Source organism: Schistocerca nitens, chromosome 2, assembly GCF_023898315.1.
Source record: "Schistocerca nitens isolate TAMUIC-IGC-003100 chromosome 2, iqSchNite1.1, whole genome shotgun sequence".
In the NCBI taxonomy this organism is placed as follows: Eukaryota; Metazoa; Arthropoda; class Insecta; order Orthoptera; family Acrididae; genus Schistocerca; species Schistocerca nitens.
The window spans coordinates 545,509,674-545,537,385 of NC_064615.1; the positions used below are offsets into that span (position 1 = coordinate 545,509,674).

At 41.6% G+C, this 27,712-nt stretch overlaps 2 protein-coding genes and 1 long non-coding RNA gene across 7 annotated transcripts in view; 1 reads left to right on the plus strand and 2 right to left on the minus strand.

Moving 5' to 3' along the window:
* The window catches only part of LOC126236544 (uncharacterized), a 190,406-nt gene extending 163,600 nt beyond the window's left edge, over positions 1 to 26,806 (minus strand). For 2 of the 4 annotated variants that reach the window (XM_049945937.1, XM_049945934.1), the window contains exons 1-2: positions 26,756 to 26,806; positions 17,975 to 17,994 (exon numbers count right to left, since the gene is read on the minus strand). In XM_049945937.1, coding sequence (XP_049801894.1) covers positions 17,975 to 17,994; positions 26,756 to 26,783 — 48 coding nt within the window. In that variant the 5' untranslated portion in view covers positions 26,784 to 26,806. The remainder of the gene's footprint in view (positions 1 to 17,974; positions 17,995 to 26,755) is intronic. The other 2 variants (XM_049945931.1, XM_049945936.1) reach the window with 2 other exon arrangements.
* LOC126236552 (uncharacterized) overlaps positions 1 to 27,712 on the plus strand; it is a 325,419-nt gene that overhangs the window by 254,669 nt on the left and 43,038 nt on the right. The window contains exon 3 of one of the 2 annotated variants that reach the window (XM_049945965.1): positions 490 to 632. The exons of the other annotated variant lie outside the window; for it this stretch is intronic. Within the exon in view, the coding sequence (XP_049801922.1) occupies positions 490 to 551 (62 nt within the window). The 3' untranslated portion in view covers positions 552 to 632. Of the gene's footprint in view, positions 1 to 489; positions 633 to 27,712 lie in introns of those variants that run through there. 2 annotated transcript variants of the gene reach the window in all.
* LOC126236560 (uncharacterized) lies at positions 14,417 to 17,968 on the minus strand. Its single transcript, XR_007544946.1, has 2 exons — positions 17,767 to 17,968; positions 14,417 to 14,798 (listed from the first exon to the last, which is right to left on the minus strand). It is a non-coding gene; the product is annotated as an uncharacterized LOC126236560 (long non-coding RNA).

Sequence of the window (27,712 nt, forward strand, 5' to 3'; positions counted from 1 at the left end):
CGTCATTTGGCACGTCACAAGATACATGTGTTGCTTACTGAATGCTTCACACGCCAGGAGCATTACCCCCCTGGAGGAACTTGGTTCTAGTGACATCCTCAAACTTTAGAAATAAGCCATAAGTCAGGTTTACGCGCGTTTTCATTCTTCCAACGGTCTGCTATAGAACCAGTAAGGATAGGAACGCCGCGACACAGCACACTTGTCAGCAGTTGCGACGGTTGCGGCATTATTACGGCACACATAATAACATTCTCCGCCTATTAAGCTTGTCTTCGTAAAATGTAGTACAGAAATAGATACTGGCGGAACCCTACATTATCTCTGATACCCGACCATAACATAATCTTGTCACAATGCTGAGAGTCAGATTAATGGTATGTAAAAAAAAATCGAAGAGTTTCAGCTGTCTTATCACTAGTAAATTTAAACTGATATGATATTTTTATACTTCCTACCTTTATTAAAACATTTTTCTATTCGTTGCAGTTTACATGGTGAAACCAAAGAGTCAGTGCAAACCATACCTGTCAGATTGTCCCAGGAACTAGGAGTATTGCAAGTCCGTTGGCTCAGCATGAATAGTCTGCGAGGGAATGAAGTTTAAATGGCTGGCCTGCTGACTGAAGACATCTGCTGTTTCCAGAGGAGCCAAGAAACTGCAAGAGCGTCATAAATTGACTCTTTTACTTAAACATTACCGGTAGAATCTACACATCCTATTCTGTGTCAGTTTCTGATTACGACATGCTGTATATTTCATTACTCTAAAGATTAGTATTAAAAACATTGCATTTGTTGTTTCGGTAATAGTTGTATGCTGAAGCAATAAAAGTGTAGTTTCATAACGTCAACTCTTATATTTAAGCAGCAGAAGATTTTTCTCTACCTGCAGGTACGCGTAAATACTGACAAACAAAGGCTTATTATTAACAACATCAAATGCATTTCATCCATTATTCACTCTAACCTCCTATAATTCCAATATCCAGTTCGAAACTTAACATACTGCCACGAGGGCACCGGCGGCCACAGCAAAGACTTACGACTGACGCCACGGCTTGACCTTACCAGGCCTGGGAAATACGTGAAACATTTGTAATCTAGAGGAAATGGTGTCATATCTCACGGTTCTATATGGATTTATTGCAAGCTATTATGCAAAGTAAACTTTGAAATATCACGCCAAGATTCGGATTCACATTGTCGATGTAGTAAAAGTGACCGTGTACCGTTTCAATTAGTAGATCTTCTTGATTGAAGCTTAAGCACAAGTGCATGCTTCAAAGTAATATCTCCGAAGTTTTGTATATGAAAACTTATAAAGCTTTTTAAATTAAATAAACTTTATTAACATTCTACACCCTTATTCTTCGTGTCACTATGTTTTTCCAAACGAGATGTAAGTAGGCTGTTTAGGTTTTTATGTTGGTAACGTCCATAGCGCTCTGCATGAAAATCACTGGCTGTGCTGTGTGCAGTCTGTGGCTGGTTGGCATTGTTGGAAAATTCACCATTGTAATGTTGGGCAGTTAGATGTGAACAGCGCGTAGCGTTGCACAGTTGGAGGTGAGCCACCAGCAGTGGTGAACGTAGGGGAGAGAAATGGCAGAATTTTGAGAGCGGACGATCTGGACGTGTGTCCATCAGAAAGAGTAAATTTGTAATATTTTATATCACGAACTGATATTTTTCTGGACGTGTGTCAATCAGAAAGAGTAAATTTGTAATATTTTATATCACGAACTGATATATATATATATATATATATATATATATATATATATATATATATATATATATATATATGACTTTGGAACATTATTAAGGTAAATACAAACCTTTCATTTGCTAACTATGCCTATATATATATATATATATATATATATATATACCTTTCATTTGCTAACTATGCCTATATATATATATATATATATATATATATATATATATATATATATATATATACTAGTTGACCCGACAGACTTCGTCCTGTCAAAAAGATTTGTAATATGGCAGTTTTTTTGCCTACGTATTTAAAAAAATTCTCCTGAACAGAACTGTCACCCTGGTGATGGGGCGTTGTGAATAAAAAATAATTAAATAAAACATATATAAGGATTTAAAAGTAAGTAATCGCTTTATTGTTAATCATATTTGCAAATGTATTTAATAGATTTCACTGAATGGCAAGATTCAACGTTGATGTGTGCTTTGAATGTCTTTGATAAAATGGGTGAATATGGAACAATCCAACGATTATCTATTTCAATATCTTGTTGATTTAATTTGACAATTGTTGATTTTCCATTGTCTGCTGTCGATCTGCGACGATACAATGGATAACCGTCATTACCAGTAATTGTTTCCGATATTAATGTCCGTGGATATCGTTTTGAACATTTACCATCCATCATAGACGGTGAATTTTGATTAAGAGTTCCACAGGGACCATGTATCATGTTTTTGATAACTACCTCATGCAATCCAGGATCTACTTGTACATTAGGGATTTCAGCTGATATCACTGCATCAACTTCATTTGGCCTTATCTTTTCAACCAACCAAATCAGAATGTGTGCATGTGGCAATCCTCGTTTCTGCCACTCCACAGAATACATCCAGCAGCGTGTCTCACCAAACACATTATGTTTTACGATGAAATCCATTAAAGATTTCAACTTTTGTCTAAAGACTCTGGCTGTAATATCATGACGATCAATGGGTGATTGCCCAGGGAATAACTCCTGCTTGATTTCTATCCATTGCGGATTGCATGTAAATGTGATGAACAAATCTGCTGTACCATAATGACGAACATACGACATGGCATCTTGAGCATATTCGTGCATATGCCGAGGGCTTCCGATGTATGTTGCTGGAAGAATAGTCATCCGACCGATATTCTGTGCATTTCCATCAGTATTAATCGCATCTCGAAGGTGAATATACTCTTCAGATCGGAGTTTGGTTTGATTCAACCTGATGAATGTTAATCTCTCCGTTTCAATTTTTACATACATGTCAACAACATATTTGTGATATAATCGCCGACATTTCAATATGTGATTTTCTTCATTTTCCCGAATCATTAGGCGGTATGAATAATAGTTCATTGAACTGACTTTTTTGTTGGTTTCAGAACCTGTAAATAGATTTTCTTTTAATAACATTCAAATATAAAATTAAAATACATAATATAATGACTGAGATATTATCGCCATAGCTAAATTAATATTTTAGTTACCTGTAATGGGATTTATCATTTTTATTGAGAAATCGTAGCCATCTTCACCTTGCCAAAATATAATGGGATATTGCAGTGCATCATATGAGCGGTGTGTTTCCTTTATACGTTGTAATTGATCATTCCGACGATGTAAAACAATATCACGGGATTCCAAGTTTTCTCCAACTACAACGATAGCAACTTCATCAATAGTTGGTGCATTAAAACGTCTTGTATGTTGACCTGCAGGTGTTTTATCAGCTCTGATTACAATTTTGTGATTATCGGATGGCATCAGATCCAGGGCAGTTTTAAACAATATAATCAATTGATTGTGTTGATGAAATAAAGTTTGTAATTGTTCTACAATAGACCTCTTTACTAAATTGTTATGTGCACAACGCAGATCAATTTCTTGTGGTGAATTACCCATAAAATAAATTTGCAGGAATTTGTTGTCGCTATCTGACACTGGTAACAGTGAACCTACTCTGTGATATATTTGCCCTTGTATCTGTAAATAAAATAAAATATTATGGTGTGGTATAAATTAATGGATTGTCAGTGATCAAACTTAAATAATATTTGATCTTAAAAAGTATATATTTAGTTTGAACTAATATCTATGTAATATAAAATATAATAAAAGTGTCACTGAAACTGAATCACCATATAATATGATGACTAAGTGATATATAAGTGATTAAGAAATTGAAGATTAGTGACACATCTTAACTTTTGTGACAGAAAATTTTGTTCGCTAAAATAATTATGAGTAACTGCTATAATACATACCTTGAAAGTTGGCATAAAATTTTCCCGAACTACATTTGTTGCCCCAAATGAAGTCATTTGAAAGCAATTGTTATATTGTTGGATATGTGTCAAAAAGTGTATAGAATCAGTTCCTATTCCTGAAACCAATGAGTACAATGGTTCTGGTGGTGGGTCCAATGGTATCAATTTCACTTTACCATTTGCGCAACACAATCCATTGGCTTCGTTTTTGTATTTTAATGCCTTACAGTGTGAGCAAACCGAGTTCATAGAACCAATAACAACACATTGGTAGTTACTGTAGTCAATTGACACATCGTAACTGAAAGCAGCTCGATTCAAACTTGCGCGATTATTAGTTGAATGTCTCGCTCGCGCTTCACGCGTTTGTGATATCCGAATTCTTTCACGTTCATTTCCGTCGTCACGTTCTTGTGCCGTACGATTAGATCGGTAATTAGGTTGGTTTGTAGCATTTCTGGTTCTTCTACCTAAATTGCTTCGTCGTATAGGAGGCATATGAAATATAAATTAGTTTTTCACTCATCACGAACTAAGCAAACACTAACTAAGTAAACACTCTGCACAAAACACGAATTTGTTTCGTGTATCAGTTGACAAAAGCAAACTCAGTAGATTAGGTCACAGACAACTTTTTTTTTTTTTTTTACATTTTATATGACTTGAAGTCAAATCCTTTTAAGCCGTACGAATTGTAACGCGATTTTTGTTTGACTGATGTAATGACGTGGAAACTGATGCATTTTATCTCGCGTGCCGAAACTAATACAAAAGAAACGCGAGTTTCGGAACGCGATATTAAACTTCTCCAACTATGTATTCTGTGCTCCAACGCACACACGCACATTGTTTTGATAGATATGATCTTTGACGTTAGGAACACACCTACATTGCTTAGACAACAGTGTGTGCTTGTAATTTAATATGAACTTTATACCATAGCAATAAAGCTCAAATTGACTACGTTTTAGTTACAAATCATTTGTATAGGAAAAAGAAAAGGGCTATTTTTAGGGTTTTTCCAGCAATAATTCTAATTTTTCTCGCCGTAAAAACCATCCTTGAACTTCAACGAACATTTTAAAAAAGGATTTGGCCAAATTGGTCGAGGCGTTGTTGAGTTATGCGCTTACCAACACATTTTGCGATTCATTTTAATATGAACTTTATACCATAGCAATAAAGCTCAAATTGACTACGTTTTAGTTACAAATCATTTGTATAGGAAAAAGAAAAGGGCTATTTTTAGGGTTTTTCCAGCAATAATTCTAATTTTTCTCGCCGTAAAAACCATCCTTGAACTTCAACGAACATTTTAAAAAAAGATTTGGCCAAATTGGTCGAGGCGTTGTTGAGTTATGCGCTTACCAACACATTTTGCGATTCATTTTTATATATTAGATATGCATAGTTAGCAAATGAAAGGTTTTGATAGAGAACAAAACAATGTATTTACCTTAATAATGTTCCAAAGTCATATATATATATATATATATATATATATATATATATATATATATATATCAGTTCGTGATATAAAATATTACAAATTTACTCTTTCTGATGGACACACGTCCAGATATATATATATATATATATATATATATATATATATATATATATACTCCTGGAAATGGATAAAAGAACACATTGACACCGGTGTGTCAGACCCACCATACTTGCTCCGGACACTGCGAGAGGGCTGTACAAGCAATGATCACACGCACGGCACAGCAGACACACCAGGAACCGCGGTGTTGGCCGTCGAATGGCGCTAGCTGCGCAGCATTTGTGCACCGCCGCCGTCAGTGTCAGCCAGTTTGCCGTGGCATACGGAGCTCCATCGCAGTCTTTAACACTGGTAGCATGCCGCGACAGCGTGGACGTGAACCGTATGTGCAGTTGACGGACTTTTAGCGAGGGCGTATAGTGGGCATGCAGGAGGCCGGGTGGACGTACCGCCGAATTGCTCAACACGTGGGGCGTGATGTCTCCACAGTACATCGATGTTGTCGCCAGTGGTCGGCGGAAGGTGCACGTGCCCGTCGACCTGGGACCGGACCGCAGCGACGCACGGATGCACGCCAAGACCGTAGGATCCTACGCAGTGCTGTAGGGGACCGCACCGCCACTTCCCAGCAAATTAGAGACACTGTTGCTCCTGGGGTATCGGCGAGGACCATTCGCAACCGCCTCCATGAAGCTGGGCTACGGTCCCGCACACCATTAGGCCGTCTTCCGCTCACGCCCCAACATCGTGCAGCCCGCTTCCAGTGGTGTCGCGACAGGCGTGAATGGAGGGACGAATGGAGACGTGTCGTCTTCAGCGATGAGAGTCGCTTCTGCCTTGGTGCCAATGATGGTCGTATGCGTGTTTGGCGCCGTGCAGGTGAGCGCCACAATCAGGACTGCATACGACCGAGGCACACAGGGCTAACACCCGGCATCATGGTGTTGGGAGCGATCTCCTACACTGGCCGTACACCACTGGTGATCGTCGAGGGGACACTGAATAGTGCACGGTACATCCAAACCGTCATCGAACCCATCGTTCTACCATTCCTAGACCGGCTAGGGAACTTGCTGTTCCAACAGGACAATGCACGTCCGCATGTATCCCGTGCCACCCAACGTGCTCTAGAAGGTGTAAGTCAACTACCCGGGCCAGCAAGATCTCCCGATCTGTCCCCCATTGAGCATGTTTGGGACTGGATGAAGCGTCGTCTCACGCGGTCTGCACGTCCAGCACGAACGCTGGTCCAACTGAGGCGCCAGGTGGAAATGGCATGGCAAGCCGTTCCACAGGACTACATCCAGCATCTTTACGATCGTCTCCATGGGAGAATAGCAGCCTGCATTGCTGCGAAAGGTGGATATACACTGTACTAGTGCCGACATTGTGCATGCTCTGTTGCCTGTGTCTATGTGCCTGTGGTTCTGTCAGTGTGATCATGTGATGTATCTGACCCCAGGAATGTGTCAATAAAGTTTCCCCTTCCTGGGACAATGAATTCACGGTGTTCTTATTTCAATTTCGACTTTGGAACATTATTAAGGTAAATATATTGTTTGTTCTCTATCAAAACCTTTCATTTGCTAACTGTGCCTATCAGTAGTTAGTGCCTTCAGTACTTAGAATCTTTTATTTAGCTGGCAGTAGTGGCACTCGCTGTATTGCAGTAGTTCGAGTAACGAAGATTTTTGTAAGTGATTCATGAAAGGTATAGGTTATTGTTAGTCAGATCCATTCTTTTGTAGGGATTTTTGAAAGTCAGATTGCGTTGCGCTAAAAATATTGTGTGTCAGTTTAGTGTTGATCAGAATAGGTAAAGGGCGAAATATCTGAGTACGTTCAGTTCTGCTCAGCTGTTTGAAAATCAAATAACGTAAGGGGTTTATCAGCACAGTAACTCACTAAATTTTTCTAAAGGGATGTTTCAGAGAGAACAGTTTCTTTTTACCGTAACTGTAGAATGTTTGACTTAGTTGAAGGGGCCACTACATTACTTGTACTTGCACCGCTTCATCACTATCAAAGTGAAATCCTCTAAAAGCTTTCTTCAGCTTTTGGAACCTAGATGACGGGCAGATGAGGCCTAGTCGGGGTGTATGGAAGATGCTCTGTGGTCTCGTGTACAAGGTGGGGTTGATACACATGTCGCAGTGCTTGTGCATGCTCTATAGTTGTCATGATGAAGGAAAGGTAACCCCATGTGCGAAAGAACTCTTCGATTCGTCTTTTCATTTTCTTGAAGGAACACACCAAGCTGATTCTCGAACTCAGTCACAGTTGCGTAACACACCTCCATGTCACACGCTACAGTACGTAGCCCTCGATCGGCAGAGGGTTGCAATTGCGTTATGGAATTGTGAAAGTCGAACGAGAAATATGCACGACGCGTAATATGGTAACCTGCATTGTTAACACAATGAAAAACTCGGAGGCATACATTTCGTATTATCAATACCTGCTTTCTTTTTTTCTTGGATAACATCAGATATCCAAGAAAAAAAGCATGATGCATCAGGAATGCTACAAAATAGTGTTATATCAATAAAAAGAAAGATATATCTAGACAGGTAAGAAAATCGTTATCAGTTAGATTAAGGAAACCATACATTATAATTTACTCTGTTCAGTACTAAAATGAAATGTAAATCCCAAATGGCCACAAAACAAATAATTTGCTTGATAGGGGTAGCCAAAAGTATACACGATGAAGAAAAAATACCGCACGTCACGGTCGGCATTTCATTGCTCATCCAAGTTCAAGACAAAAGTGTATCTACCTAACCTTGGTCTACTCACTGGTTAACAGAAATGCGATTCAGAAAATGAGGCCCTGGTGATGCTATTACTGCATGCAGCGGGGCTAAGAACAAGTAGCACTAATTCTGGGCTGGGGTGGAGCTCTGCCACTAGCTCAGTGAGACGAGAAAATGCCGTTGGAATCGGAGACTCAGACTCAATGATGTTATAGTTGAGTTTGCGCCAAACATTCTTTTTCAGTTAAAGCAACAAACAGCATCCAGTTGACACCTCCAATTGTGGTATGTTGCCTTTTTCTTTCTGTCTTTACTTAAACATTATGACATAACATAAACTTCTTACATATAAAACGTCTGTTTTGCTCTGTCCATGAGATAATTAAAAACAGTTGAAATTAATAGTGCACACAATAACATCGTCGGTATCCAATGAGATACAACAAACGCAATACGTAGGGGACACTAAATTGCACATTATGTTATACATTATAATTCCATTCTAGACATCCATCGCCCAGGCTTATCTTCACAGTGCTGGTGCGTAGACACACAAACAAATTTCGCTTTAGGAAATTGCATTTGCAAAGACTTCGCATCTATCTGGGTCATACGTTGCTGGACCCTACGCAACACGTCTGCATCAACTTTTGTTACATTTGCCTCCCCCCTCCCCTCAACCACACACACACACACATACCAAATTAGGCTCTACTGGATTGATGTCTTGGGATTCTGGAGTCCAAAACATCGAAAATCCATGACCGATTCATTTCTCTGGAAGTACTTCTATTCCAAAGTGTGGCAGTGTACCTTCGTTCCGAAACGTAATGTGCAACTGAACACAAAGAGAAATTTTAAAATGCATCGTGGAATGTACTGGAAAGGAGCTAACGATGGAAGGCACATGCAAATTGTCCAGTAATAGGTAAGGGATCAAAAGCACTTCTTTGACCATTCTAGCCTATAGATTTATGTTGCTGCATCACGAACACAAGCCATGTGGAGGTGTGGTTTTTGGAGAATTTTTCTAAATTTCATGCAGCAATGGCTGGAAGGTAGTAGTTAAGGAACGGAATGTCATATCGGATGGCTTTCGCAGGTGACGTTGATATTTAGCAAATTGTTCTAGGACGCAGGTTTACGGCTCCGCACTTGGGAGGGAAGGCAAGGAACGGCGGCCACTGTATACTAGTGTGATGAAGTCAGGGCAGCACAGGGAACTGACCTGCTGTGAAGAACCGATACATTGCAGGTGGAGGCGCCGCTAATGAACTGTATGTAGGGACCGAAGAGGGCTGAGGGAACCAGAAGTTGTAACAATCAAAGAACACTCCACTTGTCTCCTCCAGAGGAAATTCGTCTGCGGTGTAGCCCAGAGGCTCAAATGGGGAGTAGTTGTGCCGCCACTATGTCAATGTTTAGAATCCGAGTGAATAACGATTGTTTAAATTGCACGCCTAAGTCGAATACAATCTGGTGATGAATTTCGGCGGCCAACCTACCCGCTGAAACTAATACCATACTCCGCTGCACGGACTCGCAGTAGATGTGGCGGGGAGAGGCCGCACCTTGGTGCTGCACCGGTGCGAGGAGCGAGGTGGCCGCTAGCCTCCGCTCTGTGGATGACATCGTCCGGCGGACTGCAAGCTGCCATTCGCTGGGGCGGGTCGGAGGCACCAACTAGCGACCTCCCGGGTGAAGAGCAATCTGCGGTCTCTCACGAATGTGCCCTGGCTGCTAAGGCTTACTACAACGATGACGGCCAGTTATTTTCCCTTGGGCGCTGTACGTGGGGTTCACAATTTGTGCTTGAGGGCGCAGCCAGCCACGTCTCAGGCTACCTATGCACATACACGCAGGTTAATGTATCGCGGCTACCCCTTATAGCGGTCACGAGAGTAGGAGCGCTACTTCTGCAACGCTGGCTGGCTGGACGCCAATGCAGCAGGTTCCACCGCTGGTATTGGTGCTGATCCATGGATGGACGCCACGTGGCGCCATCACTGCGATCAGTGGGAGGGCTGCTGTTTAACTCCTATGGATTGAAGTCAACGAAACACTTGCCGGTTTTTCTCTGCATTCTTAGGCGTAAGTCACCCCTCTCTACCAAACCATACCTCTGTGTCGTTCCGACTTATTACAACCCCTGAGCGCTACAGGGCAGTTGTGAAATGTCATGTTCACATGCAGGTTGTGTTCCATTCAGTAATAATTGTTGTGAGTTGAAAATAACTTCACGAGTGAAGCTATATTCGTCAGTCCATCCCACGTTACTTTTAAAATGGCCAATATCTTTCACTTGGTGCTGAATCCATTCAAATAACTATACTCTTCCATTTCGGTCTTCTTGCAACTGGTGCTGAATTAGCTTGCTATGATACAGAAACAGGTCATTGTGCATCACTTCAAAAAGCAGTTTGTCACATATCTGGAACTGCTTTTGGTGATGTAGTTGAATGATTTCAAGAACTGCGTTATCTGTTTGTGGAATAGGTTTTGTCCTTGGGCGCCTTCTGTGCGTTGCTTGTATACGAAGGTTATCCGTTTCCCAGAAGGCTGTGTTTCAGGTGACGAAAACCATTCACATCAAGATGGCGTCTTCTGTGGTACTATATAGCATATGCTCGTGCAACACCAGCCTTTTGATCGGAAACACTCAGCATCAAAAACATATTAAGATATTTATCTTTTGTGCGTTTCATCGGGAAGCTGTCCTACACAAAGTTGACAGGAATAGCCATGGTTGTCCACTCTGCAGTCAGTAGACACATACACCCAGGTTAATGATTCCCACTATCATGCCATAGGCCACTATCATTTTATAGGTCATTGTCCTGTGTCGAAATGATGCACAACTTATAAACTACGAGAGCTAGGGAACGTGAATCCAAAAAATGTAAAAGAAACCTGACGAAGATTTGAACAACGGCTCTATGGGCGTCTTAGGTTTGATGTTTCATCGGACCACTCAGTGACCTGCTACACCTGGCACGGTTATGTGGGATGACACAGTCCTCTTTACATTCCAATGCCCTACACGATGTGACATTGTTTATATCTCCTCGTTTTCAACCGTTATGTGTTTTCTAAACGCACTCAGTCTTATTTAGAGAGATAAATTTTTGATTGGAATCTGGTTAAAGATTCGCATGCTGGCATTTATTTGTCACCCTGTATATTGATTAAGAACGTTAGCCAACAAGACTATGCAATAAAAATTACTGAAATCGCAAACGGCTACAAAACAAGAGTGTTGCTCGGTGGGAGTTATCCAATATTCTTTATGTCCCAGAAAGTGTCGTTTTAACTGATCCCTTTATCTAGTCAGGTTCAGGTCACAATTTTCTTTTCTCCGAAGTTCTGTTCAGTGCCTTCTAATTAGTTACGTGATGTAGCAGACTAATGTTGTAGTTACCTTAGCAGCCAGGGCATATTCGTGAATAACCGAAGACTGCTCTTCACCCGGGGGTCGTGCAATTTAATCAATCGTTATTCACTCACCTTCATGCTACACCCCTGACGTTGCAATTCTATCTGCAATGTATCGGTTATTCACAGCATGTCAGTTCCCTGTGCTGCCCTGATTTCATCACACTTGTATACCGTGCCCGCCGTGCCTTGCATTCACTCCTATGTGCGTCGTCGTAAACCTGCGTCCCCGAATCGTTTGCTATATATCAACGTCACCCGCGAAGTAATATGATGTGACATTCGGCAGCCATAGGTGCGAGAAATTTAGAAGAATTCTGAAAATACCACCCAGTACATGGCTGGTGTTCGTGGCGCAGCAACATAAATCTACTGGCTAGAATCATGAAGGAAGTGCTTTCGACCCCTTACCTATTACTGGACAATTTGCATATGCCCTTACATCGTTCGTTCCTTTGGAATACATTACATGATGCGTTTGAAACGTTTCTCTTCGTATTCAGTAACACTTTATGTTTCGGAACGATGGTACACTGCCACACTTTGGAATAGAAGAATCTCCAAGGAAATGTTACAATCATGGATTTTCGATGTTCTCGACTCTACAATCTCCTGACATTAATCCACTGGAGCCTAATTTGGTGTGTGAGTGGAGGGGGGAGGGAAACTGGACAAAAGTTGAAGCAGACGTGTTGTTTAGGTTCCAGCAACGTATGATGCGGTTAGTTGCGAAATTTGCAAATGCAAGATAGTTGAACGCCTTTGCGAAAGTGAAATTTGTTCGTGTGTGTACGTACCAGCACTGTGAAGATAAGCTTGGACGATGGATGTCTAGAATGGAATTATAATGTGTAACGTAATGTGCAATTTAGTGTCCCCTACGTAATGAGTCTTTTGTACCTCATTGGATACCGACGATGTTATTGTGTGCACTATTATTTTCAACTGGTTTTAATTAACTCATGGACAGAGTAAAACAGACGTTTTATATGTAAGAAGTTTATGTTATGTCTTAATGTTTATATAAAGACAGATAGAAAAAGATAACATACCACTATTGGAGGTTTCAACTGGATACTGTTTGATGCTTTAGCTGAAAAAGAATGTTTGGAGCAAATTCAACTTGAACATCTGAGTCTCCGATTCCCATGGCATTTTATCGTCTCACCGAGCTAATGGGAGAGCTCCACCTCAGCCCAGAATTAGTGCTACTTGTTCTTAGCCCCGCTGCATAAAGTAACAGCATTACCAGAGCCTCATTTTCTGAAAAGCATTTCTGTTAACCAGCGAGTCGGACTAAGGTTAGGTAAATGCACTTTTGTCTTGAACTGGGATGAGAAATCAAATGTCTACCGTGACGTGCTGCATTTTTTCTCAATCGTGTGCACTGTTGTCTATTCCTATCAAGCAAATTATATGTTTTGTGGCCAATTGGGATTTACATATAATTTTAGTACTGAGCAGAATAAATTTATGATTAATGTATGGTTTCCTTAATCTAACTGATAACGATTTTCTTACCTGTCTCGATTTATCTTTCTGTTTATTGGTATAACACTATTTAGTAGCATTCGTTTTGCATCATACTTTTTTTTGGATATCTGATGTTACCCAAGAAAAAATGAAAGAAAGTATTGATAAGACGGAATGTATGCCTCCGAGTTTTTCATTGTGTTTACAATGCAGGTTAGCCTAATATGCGTCGTGCATATTACTCGGTCGAATTTCACGATTCCATAACGCAATTGCTACCCTCTGCCGATCGAGGGCTACGTACTGTAGTGTGTGACATGGCCGTGTGTTACGTAACTGTAACAGAGCTCGAGATACTGCCTGTTGTATTCCTTCAAGAAACTGAAAAGACGAATCGAAGAGTTCTTGCACAGATGGAGCTACCTTTCCTTCATCATGACAACGACACAGCATGTACATGCGACATGTGTAGCAACCCGACACCTTGTATACGAGGTAAGAGATCATCTTCCATACCACGACTATGCTCCATCCGCCCGTCATCTTTTTCCAAAACTCGATGAAAACTGTTTAGAGGGTTTCACTTTGATAGTGATGAAGCGGAGCAAGTAGAAGTAATGTTATGGCCCCTTCAACAAAGTCAAACATTCTACAGTGAGAGTATCAAGAAACTGTTCTCTCGTTTGGATAAACATAGTGACAGGAAGAATGAGGATGTAGAGTGTTAATAAAGTTTATTTTATTTAAAAAGCTTTATAAGTTTTCACATATAAAGATTCAGAGGCATTACTTTTCGGCACGCACCTTTACTTACGCTTCAATCGACAAGATCTAGTAATTGAGACGGTACACGTTCACTTTTACTACTTGGATAATGCGAACACCCATCTTGGCAAGATATTTCAATAAGCTTGCAATAAATTTATATAGAACCGTGAGATATGACACTATTTCTTCTGGATTACAAATTTTTCACTTATTTCCTAGGCCAGGTAAGGCCCAGCCGTGGCGTCAGTCGTGAGTCTTTGCTGTGGCCGCCGGTGTCCTCGTGGCAGGCAGTGTGTTAAGGTTGGAAGTGGACATTGGGAATATAGGAGGTCAGCGTGGATAACGGATGAAATGCATTTCTTGTTGTTGGTAACAAGCCGTAGTTTGTCAGTATTTACGTGAACCTGTAGGTAGAGAAATATATTCTACCGTGTAATATAACAGTTGACGTCATGAAACTACACTTTTATTGCGTCGGCATACAACTGTTATAGAAACAACAGAAACATAAAAAGAATACAAATGCAAGTTTTTAGTACTAATCTTTACAGTAATGATATTTATTGCATGTCGTGAAGTAATCAGAAAGTGACAAGGAATAGGATGTCTAGATTCGACCGGTTATTTTTAAGTATAAGAGTCAAGTTCTGACCCTCTTCCAGTTTCTTGGCTCCTCTGGAAACAGCAGATGTCTTCAGTCTGCGGTCCAGCTATTTATTCTCCATTCCCTCGCAGACGATTCAATCCGAGCCAACTGATTCACAAGACTCCTAGTTCCTGGGACAATCTGACAGGTATGGTTTGCATTGACTCTTTGGTTTCACCACGTAAACTGCAATTAAGAGAAATGCGCTTTAGTAAAGATAGGAAGTACAAAATTAACATAGCAGTTTAATTTTACTAGTGATAAGACAACGGTAAGTCTTCACCTTTTTTACATAGCACGAATTTCACTGTCAGCATTGTGACAAGATTATGTTACGGTCGTGTATCACAGATAATGTGGGGTCACACAGTGTGCTATGTTACAGGGTTCCTATTCTTACTGGTACTGTAGCAGACCGTTGGAAGATTAGCGACGCGAATAAACCTGACATAGCTTATTTCGAAAGTTTAAGGATGTCACTAGAACCACGTTCCTCTAGGAGGGTAATGCTCCTGGCGTGCGAAGCATTCATTGAGCAACACATGTATCCTGTGACGAGGTAAATGACGATAACCTGAGGGACCACGGTTTCGTTTGCTGGGAACTGATCTGGCGATCTCTGAGTTTGTGTTTAGGGAATGGTCAGCACCGCCGGTCCCCAGTAACCGTAAAACTTTGTCGGACGTGAGACCATCTTAACAGTAGAACGATCCAACGGACGGGATGAAATGCGTTTACTCTGTCCTTCGTGTACAGGTCAGGAACGTTATTCCGCCGTCCAAACATTCGCCCAACCCATAACGAACACCCTTTTGTTGCAAAAAGAAATAGAGAAATCAGTCATCTTGACAGTGATGACAGCTACTGACAACAAAATTTACACTCTTGACAGTTTAATTAACAACAGTGTTATGTAAACACTAATGCTTATCATAGAAAAGGACTCAATGAGAGAATACCATATGATACGGAACAGAAAGAATTCAAGAAATTATTATTTACGAAGGTTAAACCCCAGTCCATAAATTGACCAAAGATAACATTTTTTCTAGAAGAGGGTTGTCGCCCCATCGAGCTGTACGATTGAGGTGACTACAATGTAACTCGGCAATGGAGATGTTAACTTCATTTCTCTCTTGTACTCTTGCAATAGTAGTACGCATGATAAGCGCTGCTAGGTTATTTTAAAGACGATCTGAAGTTTAAAAGTTTTACGGTTGGAATTATTAGTCAGAAGTGGGACTGAAGTAAAATCATCTTTACCGTTTAGACTGATAACGGGATAGTTGATTGCTGATTTGTGATGGGACTTAGCCTTCGTGATACTTAATAGTCACCAACATCAAAGGACACAGATAGAGACTCATCGCTGACATAAATTCAATTATTAGACTCGAATAGACAACAGATAAACGAAATCACAAAGAATCTACAATTTCGCCGTAATGTCAGAAGCTATCGTCAAAGTCAGAACTGCGGATGCTAAACGACGCAATCACCCTGTAGAAACACTGAATGAATTAGGTACCTTTCTCCATCACTCAGAATGCCAAGTTTGGAGAGCGCAAGATCACCAAAATGTTATTTGTTTTGAGAGACACCAAACGTTTCTAGTGGTGAGACCTTCAGTTTTCCCCAACTCTAGAGGATACACATTTTGTTAGAGTTTGAAAAATTATTTTCTTGAAATTGCGCCAGTGTTACTTCGCACGATCCCTGTGAAGTTATGGACCTCAGCTTTGTGTGAGATGCGAGGCCACCTTCTGTTTATTAATCGTCCGCAATATTATTGCACGTGGGACTGGGGCATTTCGGTCGGCTCATCATGAGTTTTTATCGTGATATTTTGCAAGGACACGATGAGCAATTTCACACTATAAGCACAGCTCTTTTGAAACCTTCGATAGATGGTGCGTTTTCCTTAACCACCGCTCTTGATGACTCCAATGTATCGGCCTGCTTACAGCAGTGGCCACGAAAAGCCAAACTAAATAATGTCATGGTTGTATAGTAACAAACTTACTATACATGTAGATTTTGCCGCTTGTTTTCTAGACATTTTCATCTAAATATTCATTATTTATCTTTCATGTACTCTTGTACTAACCAACACGCGTGCAGGCACAACTTCTAACGCAGTGGAAATCTTAACCAGTAATACGACAACCCCACATCTTCTTCTTTCGCGATATTTTGGTCTGGCCTAAGTAACGTGCTTTTATCAGGTTCTTTTTTCAACCTTCACTGACTACTAATTAAAATGTGTGGCATGCTGCTATTTACCATATAAATGCCCGATATTTGGGAAATTTTTTGCAATGGTTATACGGTTGATTGCTAGTACAGTGTCTCATCGCCTATAAGTAGCATATATTTCGGTCCGATATTACATTGTAGAAGTCTCACTAAGACAATGAATGAGTCTGTGCCCTAATTTAATGCCAACCTGATGTTTCCGATAAGATGTAGTCCAGTACGTTCGCTTATCATTGCCCAATTCACCTAATTCTTCGTCTCTATGTCAACGCGTCGTTAAATTTTTAACTTCTTTAAACTTGCAAGACTATTTCTACTTGTTCCTAAGCGTATGACGGGTGTTGTTTATACACACTAATCCAGTTGTCGGCATTCTACAGGATATGAAGAAAAGTGTACGTTGCCTATCGGTTTATAGTGTTAAGCGTAGTATAGGTGTGTGTACTTCACTGCCGACTCATCCACTGTGAAAATTAACTACACGCTACGGACCGCGGCACTTGTGGCAACTTCCGTCGCCTGTTAAAATATCTTTTCGTAAAATGTTGAAACTATGGCCCTCTGCGTACTTCATGTCGCGTTCCACGACATAATCCTCCTAAAAGAATTCAAGGGTGTGTAGTGAAAAACATGCAGCAGTTTTAAGGGGCAAGAAAATTACTATAAAAGGTGGACTAAATATGCCCAGCAAATTGCTCTGAATGGTTTTGGTGGAGAATCATGAAGACTTGCAATTTCGTAATTTCGGTGAGGCAAGGGTAGCCACTTTTCCTTGATGATTTGATTTCACTCATATTTTCACTTTCGCTGTGGGACCATTCGCGAATTTTTATGCTGAACAAACTGGTTTTATCTTGTCAATTTTGAACAGAAAACAGTTCTGTTTAAAGTAACTTACCTTTCGGTAGTTGGTTGTAGCAAGAATACAGCTTCAACGAATTAGCATACAAGTAGAACTTGTTGTCTGCTGCGACACAAATGGTATCATCGTCATCTTCCGTGTAGGACGACCTCCCCAGGAAACTACTCTCAGCCGTGATATTTCCGGTGCTTAGAGTCACATTCCCGATGTTGTCGTTGGTCGACTCTTCTGGTTGTCCGTGGACCTCCGCCACTGCTACCAGTGCTGTAAAAGTCAGTGAACGTAGTTACAGATGGCTATTTCGTCCAATGGATATTAATTAAACTCTCCCACTTAGCACTGCAACACTACTGTATGCTATATATGTGTTACTTGAACAGTCCACTCGTCCCAGAAAATAAAAAAGAACGAATCAACAGCGACATGCACGCTATGCTCATGTCGGACAAGTTCTCGTAACTAATTTCGTGTTCCAATATACAATTATAGTGGTCTTTCAAGTTCTTGTTGGATTGTTATTATCTCATAATTAAATTGACAATATTAGTTCTTTCCTCACTTATATTTGGAAAGGTATGCCTTTTCAGTAAGGCTCTGCCACACTGAAGGCTAGCCAGATATTTGGCTGATAATGTTAGGTTCTTCATTGGTTTTGACATCAGACAGCCCGCTCTACCCTTAGTAGTAAAGAATGAAAAGGTATTGCAGAAGCTGGAAGCCTTTCTCGTTACGATCATGTAGCTGGGGTTTCACTGGAAAGCACATATATCTCCAAGTGGACGGCTCTGTAAAGTCTTTTGCTCCTCATCAAGATAATGAACGTAACCTATTAAAATATTGTCCCTGTTCCGTCCTCTGAAACTCACGTGATAGAGAAGATTAATAGGTGCCATTAGTATTTGTTTGTTTTTCTGTTACATTCAAACTAAATTTAGAGGTAAAGAAGTGACAGCCTTGCATGAAGCGTCTCACATAACTTCTTGTGATGTTCCGGATATTGTACGATGGGCGACATCAGAGTCATTTCACTATCTACGTAAAGTCCAAGACACTAGTACATACACGGTTCCGTCACAGGAATGTGACCACCGCCTTTGTTCGACATGAACGCGAGATAACCACTCAATGACGGTAGGGCTCAGTATTAACGCTGGAGGCTATGTAAAGATCATCAGGGAGCCGCGGGGGACAGTGCAATCGTTGTCATAATGCGGAAACGAAGCTACACTCCTGGAAATTGAAATAAGAACACCGTGAATTCATTGTCCCAGGAAGGGGAAACTTTATTGACAGATTCCTGGGGTCAGATACATCACATGATCACACTGACAGAACCACAGGCACATAGACACAGGCAACAGAGCATGCACAATGTCGGCACTAGTACAGTGTATATCCACCTTTCGCAGCAATGCGGGCTGCTATTCTCCCATGGAGACGATCGTAGAGATGCTGGATGTAGTCCTGTGGAACGGCTTGCCATGCCATTTCCACCTGGCGCCTCAGTTGGACCAGCTTTCGTGCTGGACGTGCAGACCGCGTGAGACGACACTTCATCCAGTCCCAAACATGCTCAATGGGGGACAGATCCGGAGACCTTGCTGGCCAGGGTAGTTGACTTACACCTTCTAGAGCACGTTGGGTGGCACGGGATACATGCGGACGTGCATTGTTCTGTTGGAACAGCGCCAAACACGCATACGACCATCATTGGCACCAAGGAAGAAGCGACTCTCATCGCTGAAGACGACACGTCTCCATTCGTCCCTCCATTCACGCCTGTCGCGACACCACTGGAGGCGGGCTGCACGATGTTGGGGCGTGAGCGGAAGACGGCCTAACGGTGTGCGGGACCGGAGCCCAGCTTCATGGAGATGGTTGCGAATGGTCCTCGCCGATACCCCAGGAGCAACAGTGTCCCTAATTTGCTGGGAAGTGGCGGTGCGGTCCCCTACGGCACTGCGTAGGATCCTACGGTCTTGGCATGCATCCGTGCGTCGCTGCGGTCCGGTCCCAGGTCGACGGGCACGTGCACCATCCGCCGACCACTGGCGACAACATCGATGTACTGTGGAGACCTCACGCCCCACGTGTTGAGCAATTCGGCGGTACGTCCACCCGGCCTCCCGCATGCCCACTATACGCCCTCGCTCAAAGTCCGTCAACTGCACATACGGTTCACGTCCACGCTGTCGCGGCATGCTACCAGTGTTAAAGACTGCGATGGAGCTCCGTATGCCACGGCAAACTGGCTGACACTGACGGCGGCGGTGCACAAATGCTGCGCAGCTAGCGCCATTCTACGGCCAACACCGCGGTTCCTGGTGTGTCCGCTGTGCCGTGCGTGTGATATTTGCTTGTGAGTCTGACACACCGGTGTCAATGTGTTCTTTTTTCCATTTCCAGGAGTGTATTTATGTGACGTCCAAAGTGGTATGATCATTGCCTTTCAGGCAAAGAGTGGATGCACGCCTCAGTTTGTAATCTGTTCAAGTGTCACCCTGCTTAAAGTGAAGTGTGCATTGTAAAACTGCACTATCGAAAACTGACAGCATGACCAGTGGGACAACATTGACCATAGATGACAGAAGTGAGAGACAGCTGCGGAAATGTGTACGGATGAACAGGAATGGTACAGTTGAGGGAAAGACGCCCCAGATGAACCACGGGGCTACCAGCAGTGTCTGCTCAACGATTATCGCGCCAAAGTCGTTGTTTTCCGCTGTCCACAGTAGGTTCCAGATTCGTACGCTCACGTCGACTGCTGATCACCGGCGACGAAGGCTTCAATTTTCACTCCAATACCTGACCCGGACCTGCTTTGAGCGGCCGTCTGAGGCGAAAGACGTTTTTTGCTCGATCGGGTATAAGGCGGGTGGCTTGTAGGATGTGAAACGTCTCAAGGCAAACAACCTGCAATGAGTGAGGGAGCGTTATGGTCTGAGGAATGTATTCGTGTCGGTGATTCTTCATAATGGAAGCCATAATCGATCTAAACTACTATGCGTTTATGCTTGAGGACCGCAGTTAAATATTCTTCGGTACGATGGCATCTGCCAAGAACACAATGCATCCTCTCACTGTTAGACCTGTAGTTTGCTCTTAAAATGACTGTACATGTTTCCTTCTGTTCTTTGGAATGAGATCTCAATATGGTAACTTTAGGGCTCTTGTACTTCTCTTTATACTCTGTGATCAAGAAATGTGTTTCCAGTAATTGCAGTTTTATTTTATTATGCAACTGTTTTGTTGGATACTTGTTGTCAGTTTCACTATGTAGTTTTCTGTAAAGAATATAAGAGTTTTTTCACTGCACTCGCTTTCTTCAGTAGCGTCTATTATGTGGCCTGTATTTGGCTTTCTGATTACTACATGATACTCCCCCAGTTTTTTTGTTTATGCTACTTATTGTTTAACATTGTTTTTTATATGCCTGTTTGTACTTCTCTTTACCTTTTTTTAATCCCTTTGTTAGTAGCTTGTTTAGGTAGTGACTTGTAGCGCATTTTTCGTTGCTGTTCATTATTGCAGTACATCTTACGTTTGTAAGTCCCTCTTATAGTTTTTACAAAAACATTTGAAATGTAACGTATGAGAAAAATTTTTCAGCTAGCACACCGAAACATGTCATAGAGGCACGTGACATCTTACGTTACAGTTCAATGTGCACAAACAAACGTTGTGAATTGACTCAATCCCCGTATTTTGAAGGCGGTATGAAATGCGTAAGAAGATACTCCAAAAATATTATCCTTGAATAGCTGAAATTATATTCTATGATTTACATTTTCTGGTTTTTTAATTGCAGTGAGGACGAAACAGACGACCGCATGGGAAAAATCGTTGAATTACACACACGCAGACAAATGATCGAAAACTTATGTTGCTTCCAACAACACTAAGGTGAAATAAAATTGCGAAACCTATTGTAAGCAAATCGTAACTGGTGCAGTAACTTTTTTTGTTGCATAACTAAAGCTGGCGTCCTCTTTTCACCATTCCTACAAGAAGTGTTGCGTGCGCATTCCAGTATGTATCACAGATTAGCGTCATGGTTCTTTGCTTCTCAATTGTAAAAGGATTGCCACACCAGTCGCTAACTCTCAAAATACATATAGCTATTAAATAGTAGAGCCATTTGATTAAACCTGGTGCCACAGGCAGGATTTGTGTGAGACTGTTCTGGGCAATTTCTCTGACAAATGCCATACGCTCATTTCATTTCATATCTGACAAGCACCTCTGGCATTTTAGTTACAGATGCCACTCTCTTACAGCTAACAGACTCAGAGTTCGCGTATCAGTTGTTATGAAAGAGAAGCTCATAGTGTCAATAGAATGTTACTGGATATAGGAAAGAATTCCCCCTCAGAAGAAATATCAGGAAGTTAACTACAGTGTATTGCAGCTGTCAAGATCGAATATTCAGATCCTTTTGTGACGAGGGTGTGAAACACAAAATGGTCAACTCTACGAGTATTTGCAAACTGCATTTTCGACCTGTATGTGCCTTTAAGTTTTCAGTGAAATGCAAAGTCCCGTCACAGTTCGAGTGATACGTTACTAAGTTTCTGTCAAAATATGAAGAGCTTCAATACACGTTTAAAGACTTCGGAGACTTGTTAAAAGCAAAACCTGAAAGCAGCTATGATATTTAAATTAATCACTCACTAGCCGATCTGACCAAAAGTCTTAACATGTATGGGTACAATATACACATCGACTTCACTTATTAAGTCACTCTTTGACCGTACTGACACCCTCTTGACAAATCTAGGAGTGACTGTCGAAGTACTGATTTCGCTTTTCCAAATCTGATTCACCACAGAATTAGGTTTCGTTGAATTGTCTCAAAAGACCCAGCTAGTCGACATTGACGTAACTGATCGAACAAGTAGTTACAAATACCGCTCAGTAGTGGAAATGTAACTGGATTTAAGAAGATGTCTTTAAGGTACTATACAATACTTTCTCCCGGTCCAGCAGAAGTAAACTGTAGGTCGAAAGCGCGACAAAGCATTCCGCGCGACAAAGCATACCGGATATCGGACCTGAATTATGATTTTATTCGTCGACTCACTGCTGAAATAGTTCAACACAACACTCTTAATGGAACGAAAGTGATAGTCGGAAAGATATTTTCAAAGGTACGATAGCGAGCTATGACATGGCTATAACCGTTCACACTTTACACAGTATAAAAGAAATATCCCACAGTTTGGGAGGTGGTAGTTTGGACGAAAACTTAAGCAAAATGTCCCGAAGACATGAGGTCTAGGATACGTACTTTTAGAGCTACGTGTAGTTGGTGATACTGTAAACCGTCTTCACAGTTCATTTCAAGTGCAGCATATACGTTAATTCTAACAAAACAGGTATGTATTTTGAACAGCTTATGAAAAACATTTACGTTGTCGTTTTTTCTCTGAAATTGCCAGAACACTGATGCCTGCTGTTTCACAAAGAAAATACCAAACTCCATTTTGATCCTCCTTTACAGATGGCTCACAAATGCAGGTCTTACGTAATAGCTTGTAAAACTACGACACCGTGCAGCACGTATTTTCCAGCTACACTACTGCAAATTGAAATAAGAACACCGAGAATTCATTGTCCCAGGAAGGGGAAACTTTATTGACACATTCCTGGGGTCAGATACATCACATGATCACACTGACAGAACCACAGGCACATAGACACAGGCAACAGAGCATGCACAATGTCGGCACTAGTACAGTGTATATCCACCTTTCGCAGCAATGCAGGCTGCTATTCTCCCATGGAGACGATCGTAGAGATGCTGGATGTAGTCCTGTGGAACGGCTTGCCATGCCATTTCCACCTGGCGCCTCAGTTGGACCAGCGTTCGTGCTGGACGTGCAGACCGCGTGAGACGACGCTTCATCCAGTCCCAAACATGCTCAATGGGGGACAGATCCGGAGATCTTGCTGGCCAGGGTAGTTGACTTACACCTTCTAGAGCACGTTGGGTGGCACGGGATACATGCGGACGTGCATTGTCCTGTTGGAACAGCAAGTTCCCTTGCCGGTCTAGGAATGGTAGAACGATGGGTTCGATGACGGTTTGGATGTACCGTGCACTATTCAGTGTCCCCTCGACGATCACCAGTGGTGTACGGCCAGTGTAGGAGATCGCTCCCCACACCATGATGCCGGGTGTTGGCCCTGTGTGCCTCGGTCGTATGCAGTCCTGATTGTGGCGCTCACCTGCACGGCGCCAAACACGCATACGACCATCATTGGCACCAAGGCAGAAGCGACTCTCATCGCTGAAGACGACACGTCTCCATTCGTCCCTCCATTCACGCCTGTCGCGACACCACTGGAGGCGGGCTGCACGATGTTGGGGCGTGAGCGGAAGACGGCCTAACGGTGTGCGGGACCGTAGCCCAGCTTCATGGAGACGGTTGCGAATGGTCCTCGCCGATACCCCAGGAGCAACAGTGTCACTAATTTGCTGGGAAGTGGCGGTGCGGTCCCCTACGGCACTGCGTAGGATCCTACGGTCTTGGCGTGCATCCGTGCGTCGCTGCGGTCCGGTCCCAGGTCGACGGGCACGTGCACCTTCCGCCGACCACTGGCGACAACATCGATGTACTGTGGAGACCTCACGCCCCACGTGTTGAGCAATTCGGCGGTACGTCCACCCGGCCTCCCGCATGCCCACTATACGCCCTCGCTCAAAGTCCGTCAACTGCACATACGGTTCACGTCCACGCTGTCGCGGCATGCTACCAGTGTTAAAGACTGCGATGGAGCTCCGTATGCCACGGCAAACTGGCTGACACTGATGGCGGCGGTGCACAAATGCTGCGCAGCTAGCGCCATTCGACGGCCAACACCGCGGTTCCTGGTGTGTCCGCTGTGCCGTGCGTGTGATCATTGCTTGTACAGCCCTCTCGCAGTGTCCGGAGCAAGTATGGTGGGTCTGACACACCGGTGTCAATGTGTTCTTTTTTCCATTTCCAGGAGTGTATTTGGTTTCATAAATTTAAAACCATTTTAACAACTATATGTTCTTATGAAATTAATCATCCATGATATTTTATGAGACTGTAATATATGATGAAAGAATAAATAACAAATAATTATGTCAAGTCGTTGTGGTAAATAGTCTGGAAATGACAGGGATGTTATGTTTGTATGACAAGGGTCATACATTTCATGTAACAATAATATCGTTGGGGTAAGAACGCACGGATGATGAGTTGCGACCAATCTGCGTTTTGGTACAGACAAGTTTCTTGGGGCGGAAATGACAAATTGTGCTGTAATTGGTGTTATAATAAGGGGGAAGCTAAGATATAAGTGAGGGAGCACGTGTATGTGCGTAGTACATGACTGCATGAAGGTTTTTAGAGTTAATGAAAAAAGCAGTGTGGCCCAAGTTTATTCAAGTTCACCGCTAATCAAAAGAGCCTACTGTCTATACTGAATTTCATAAATAGCATTACATCGTACTGCAAGCAACTCATCGCAAAGTAAGATAAATCCAGTAGTTTTATAGATGTGTTATACGCATGCCAGTATAATAGTAGCTTTCTTGGTTCAAAAACTAGCTCTGAGCACTATGGACCTCAACATCTGAGGTCATCAGTCCCCTAGAACTTAGAACTACTTAATCCCAACTAAGGTCATCACACACATTCATGCCCAAGGCAGGATTCGAACCTGCGACCGTAGCGGTCGCGCGCTTCCAAACTGAAGTGACTAGAACCGCTCGACCAGCCCGTCCGGCAGCTTTCTTGGGACATTAGATTGGTCTAGTCAAACCACCAACGTAGTCCCGTCCTCTCATCATAACTTCCGTTAAATTGAGAACTAATTTTCAATCAAGTAGTCATTGTAATAGAAAGCTGTAGTAACTATGGTTCTTCATATGGTGCAGCACTGCTATTCTAACACAGACAATCAGTTGAAACGAAAAGTTATATAAGTGCAATACATGTTTGAGTGACAAAACTATACTGGATATCTTGAAGCAAAGATATTTTTATGATTTTATGTTTTGTTCTGTAAATAACATATCTCTATATAACATTAGTACAGGCAGTAGGTTGTTGCCTTGATGGAAGGTTTTACGCCACTATTCGAATAGTATGTGATAAGGGTAAGGAATTAATTTCTTCAGGTCACGACTAAAGATATTTGCAAAGACACAGCTTTATCGTTATTTGCGTGATGCAATATAGTATCTACGAAGTGTTGCTTGTCGCAATTAAAATTTTTATTAGAATTATTTCATCACAGATTAACATCTTTATTGTTCATTTTACGCGTGTATTTTAAATCGAAGCTCGCGCAAGCGCATTTTGTTTATTTACCGCATTACCTTTGTTAAAGTATTTGCGTGAATTCAGTGTAATTAGCTATTTACCAAAGGCAGCTTTCAATCGTTTTGGAGATGGAAAACATTTTATTCTGATTTCTAAGTTCATTCATACAACTTTGTGGTACCTAATCACGGTTTCCTACAGTAAGACTGCCACTCGTAGCATTTCTTTCTTTTTTTTTCTGTACATTTATAAAGTTTTGTACACAGCAAATACTCGTGCAATAACGAATCTGTTGGAACTGTCTAAATAGTATCGGTAAGAATCGATCTCCATATTAGATGCTTTGTTTATATTTATTGTGCAACAGTTTTATGCACAGGAGAGTATATGTGAGTAACATGTTACGATACAAGAAGAATATAATGTGGTCCAAGTGGTTTAACAGTTGCTTACTGCACTCTGCTGATGATTCGATATAACAAACAGCTTACAGTGGACGAGATAAGCTTCACAATAGCGAAGATTAACAAGTGCTCATTCGAAATAAGATATGCATTTTAAAGTCTTCTGGATTGTATTTCATTTTTTTTTTTTTCGGCCAATCGACTAACTTTCTACACATGGAAATAGCTTTTCGCATGGATTAATACATGAGAAATTATGTAAAATAGGGGTAAGAAGAAAATGTTTATCGTGAATGACCGATAATAAATTCTGCCAATACTTACCAGCAACAAGCAACAAAGCAGCCTTCATTGTACTCGACCCAAACTACTACTGCTCTCTGCGTTATATTTTCATTTATATATGTTTAAATACCCGATGGCATCATCGAATGTTATCGTTAAGTTCCCTCCTGATTTTCCGTTCCGTGAACTCTGATTGCAGCAACTAGCAGCAGACTGACTTTCCTTGTGCTTGAAAAGATCTGTTATCGTTCGCTATGTCAAACGTATTATCAGCATTACAACTAAAGCATTCAATAAAACTGGTTACCTTACTTTAGGCACAGGCTGGAAAGGAATATCTTTTTCTCTCAATAAAGCCTATCTTTAAATGTCGTACGGCTCGAATGCTGATGAAAGGAGGTGAACAGATGTCAGTGACGTTTATATCATTCACCGTCCGGTATAAAGAGCTTTCCATTTTGAAGAGGAAACTCTTGTGCATACAGGAACTTTAGTACCTAGGTACTACAGTCTAGTTACCAATCTTAGAATCATTCGACGGAGTGTACTCTAGAGACTACGTAAGCAGTTTCCACCATCTTCTACATTTTTTTATTATTCTTAGACGTAATGTTGTGGTTTTTGCAGCATTTGTAATTTTTTCTAGATCTACACCTCTACGTCCTGTATAATACATTAAATCTATTTGAAATATGTGGTTAATTCTTTAGCTACGTACTGTTATGCAAAGTTATACATCTAACTTCCCGTGGATTAAATCTGGGAGCGCCATATCGTATGGGCACGTAAAATTCCCCTCCTTAAAAAATCTTTTTGCGTGTAAAGAGCAACAAACCGACGCCTTCTGTAGACACTAGCAGTCAAATGAAAGGCTAGACGAGCATTGTTTGTTAGGATTGAGTCTAGCAACACAATTCAAAACGGAAGTACCGTATATCTGTTATAACTCCAGAGAAACGGCACTTAACGGCTCTTAGGAAATACATCCTATATAAA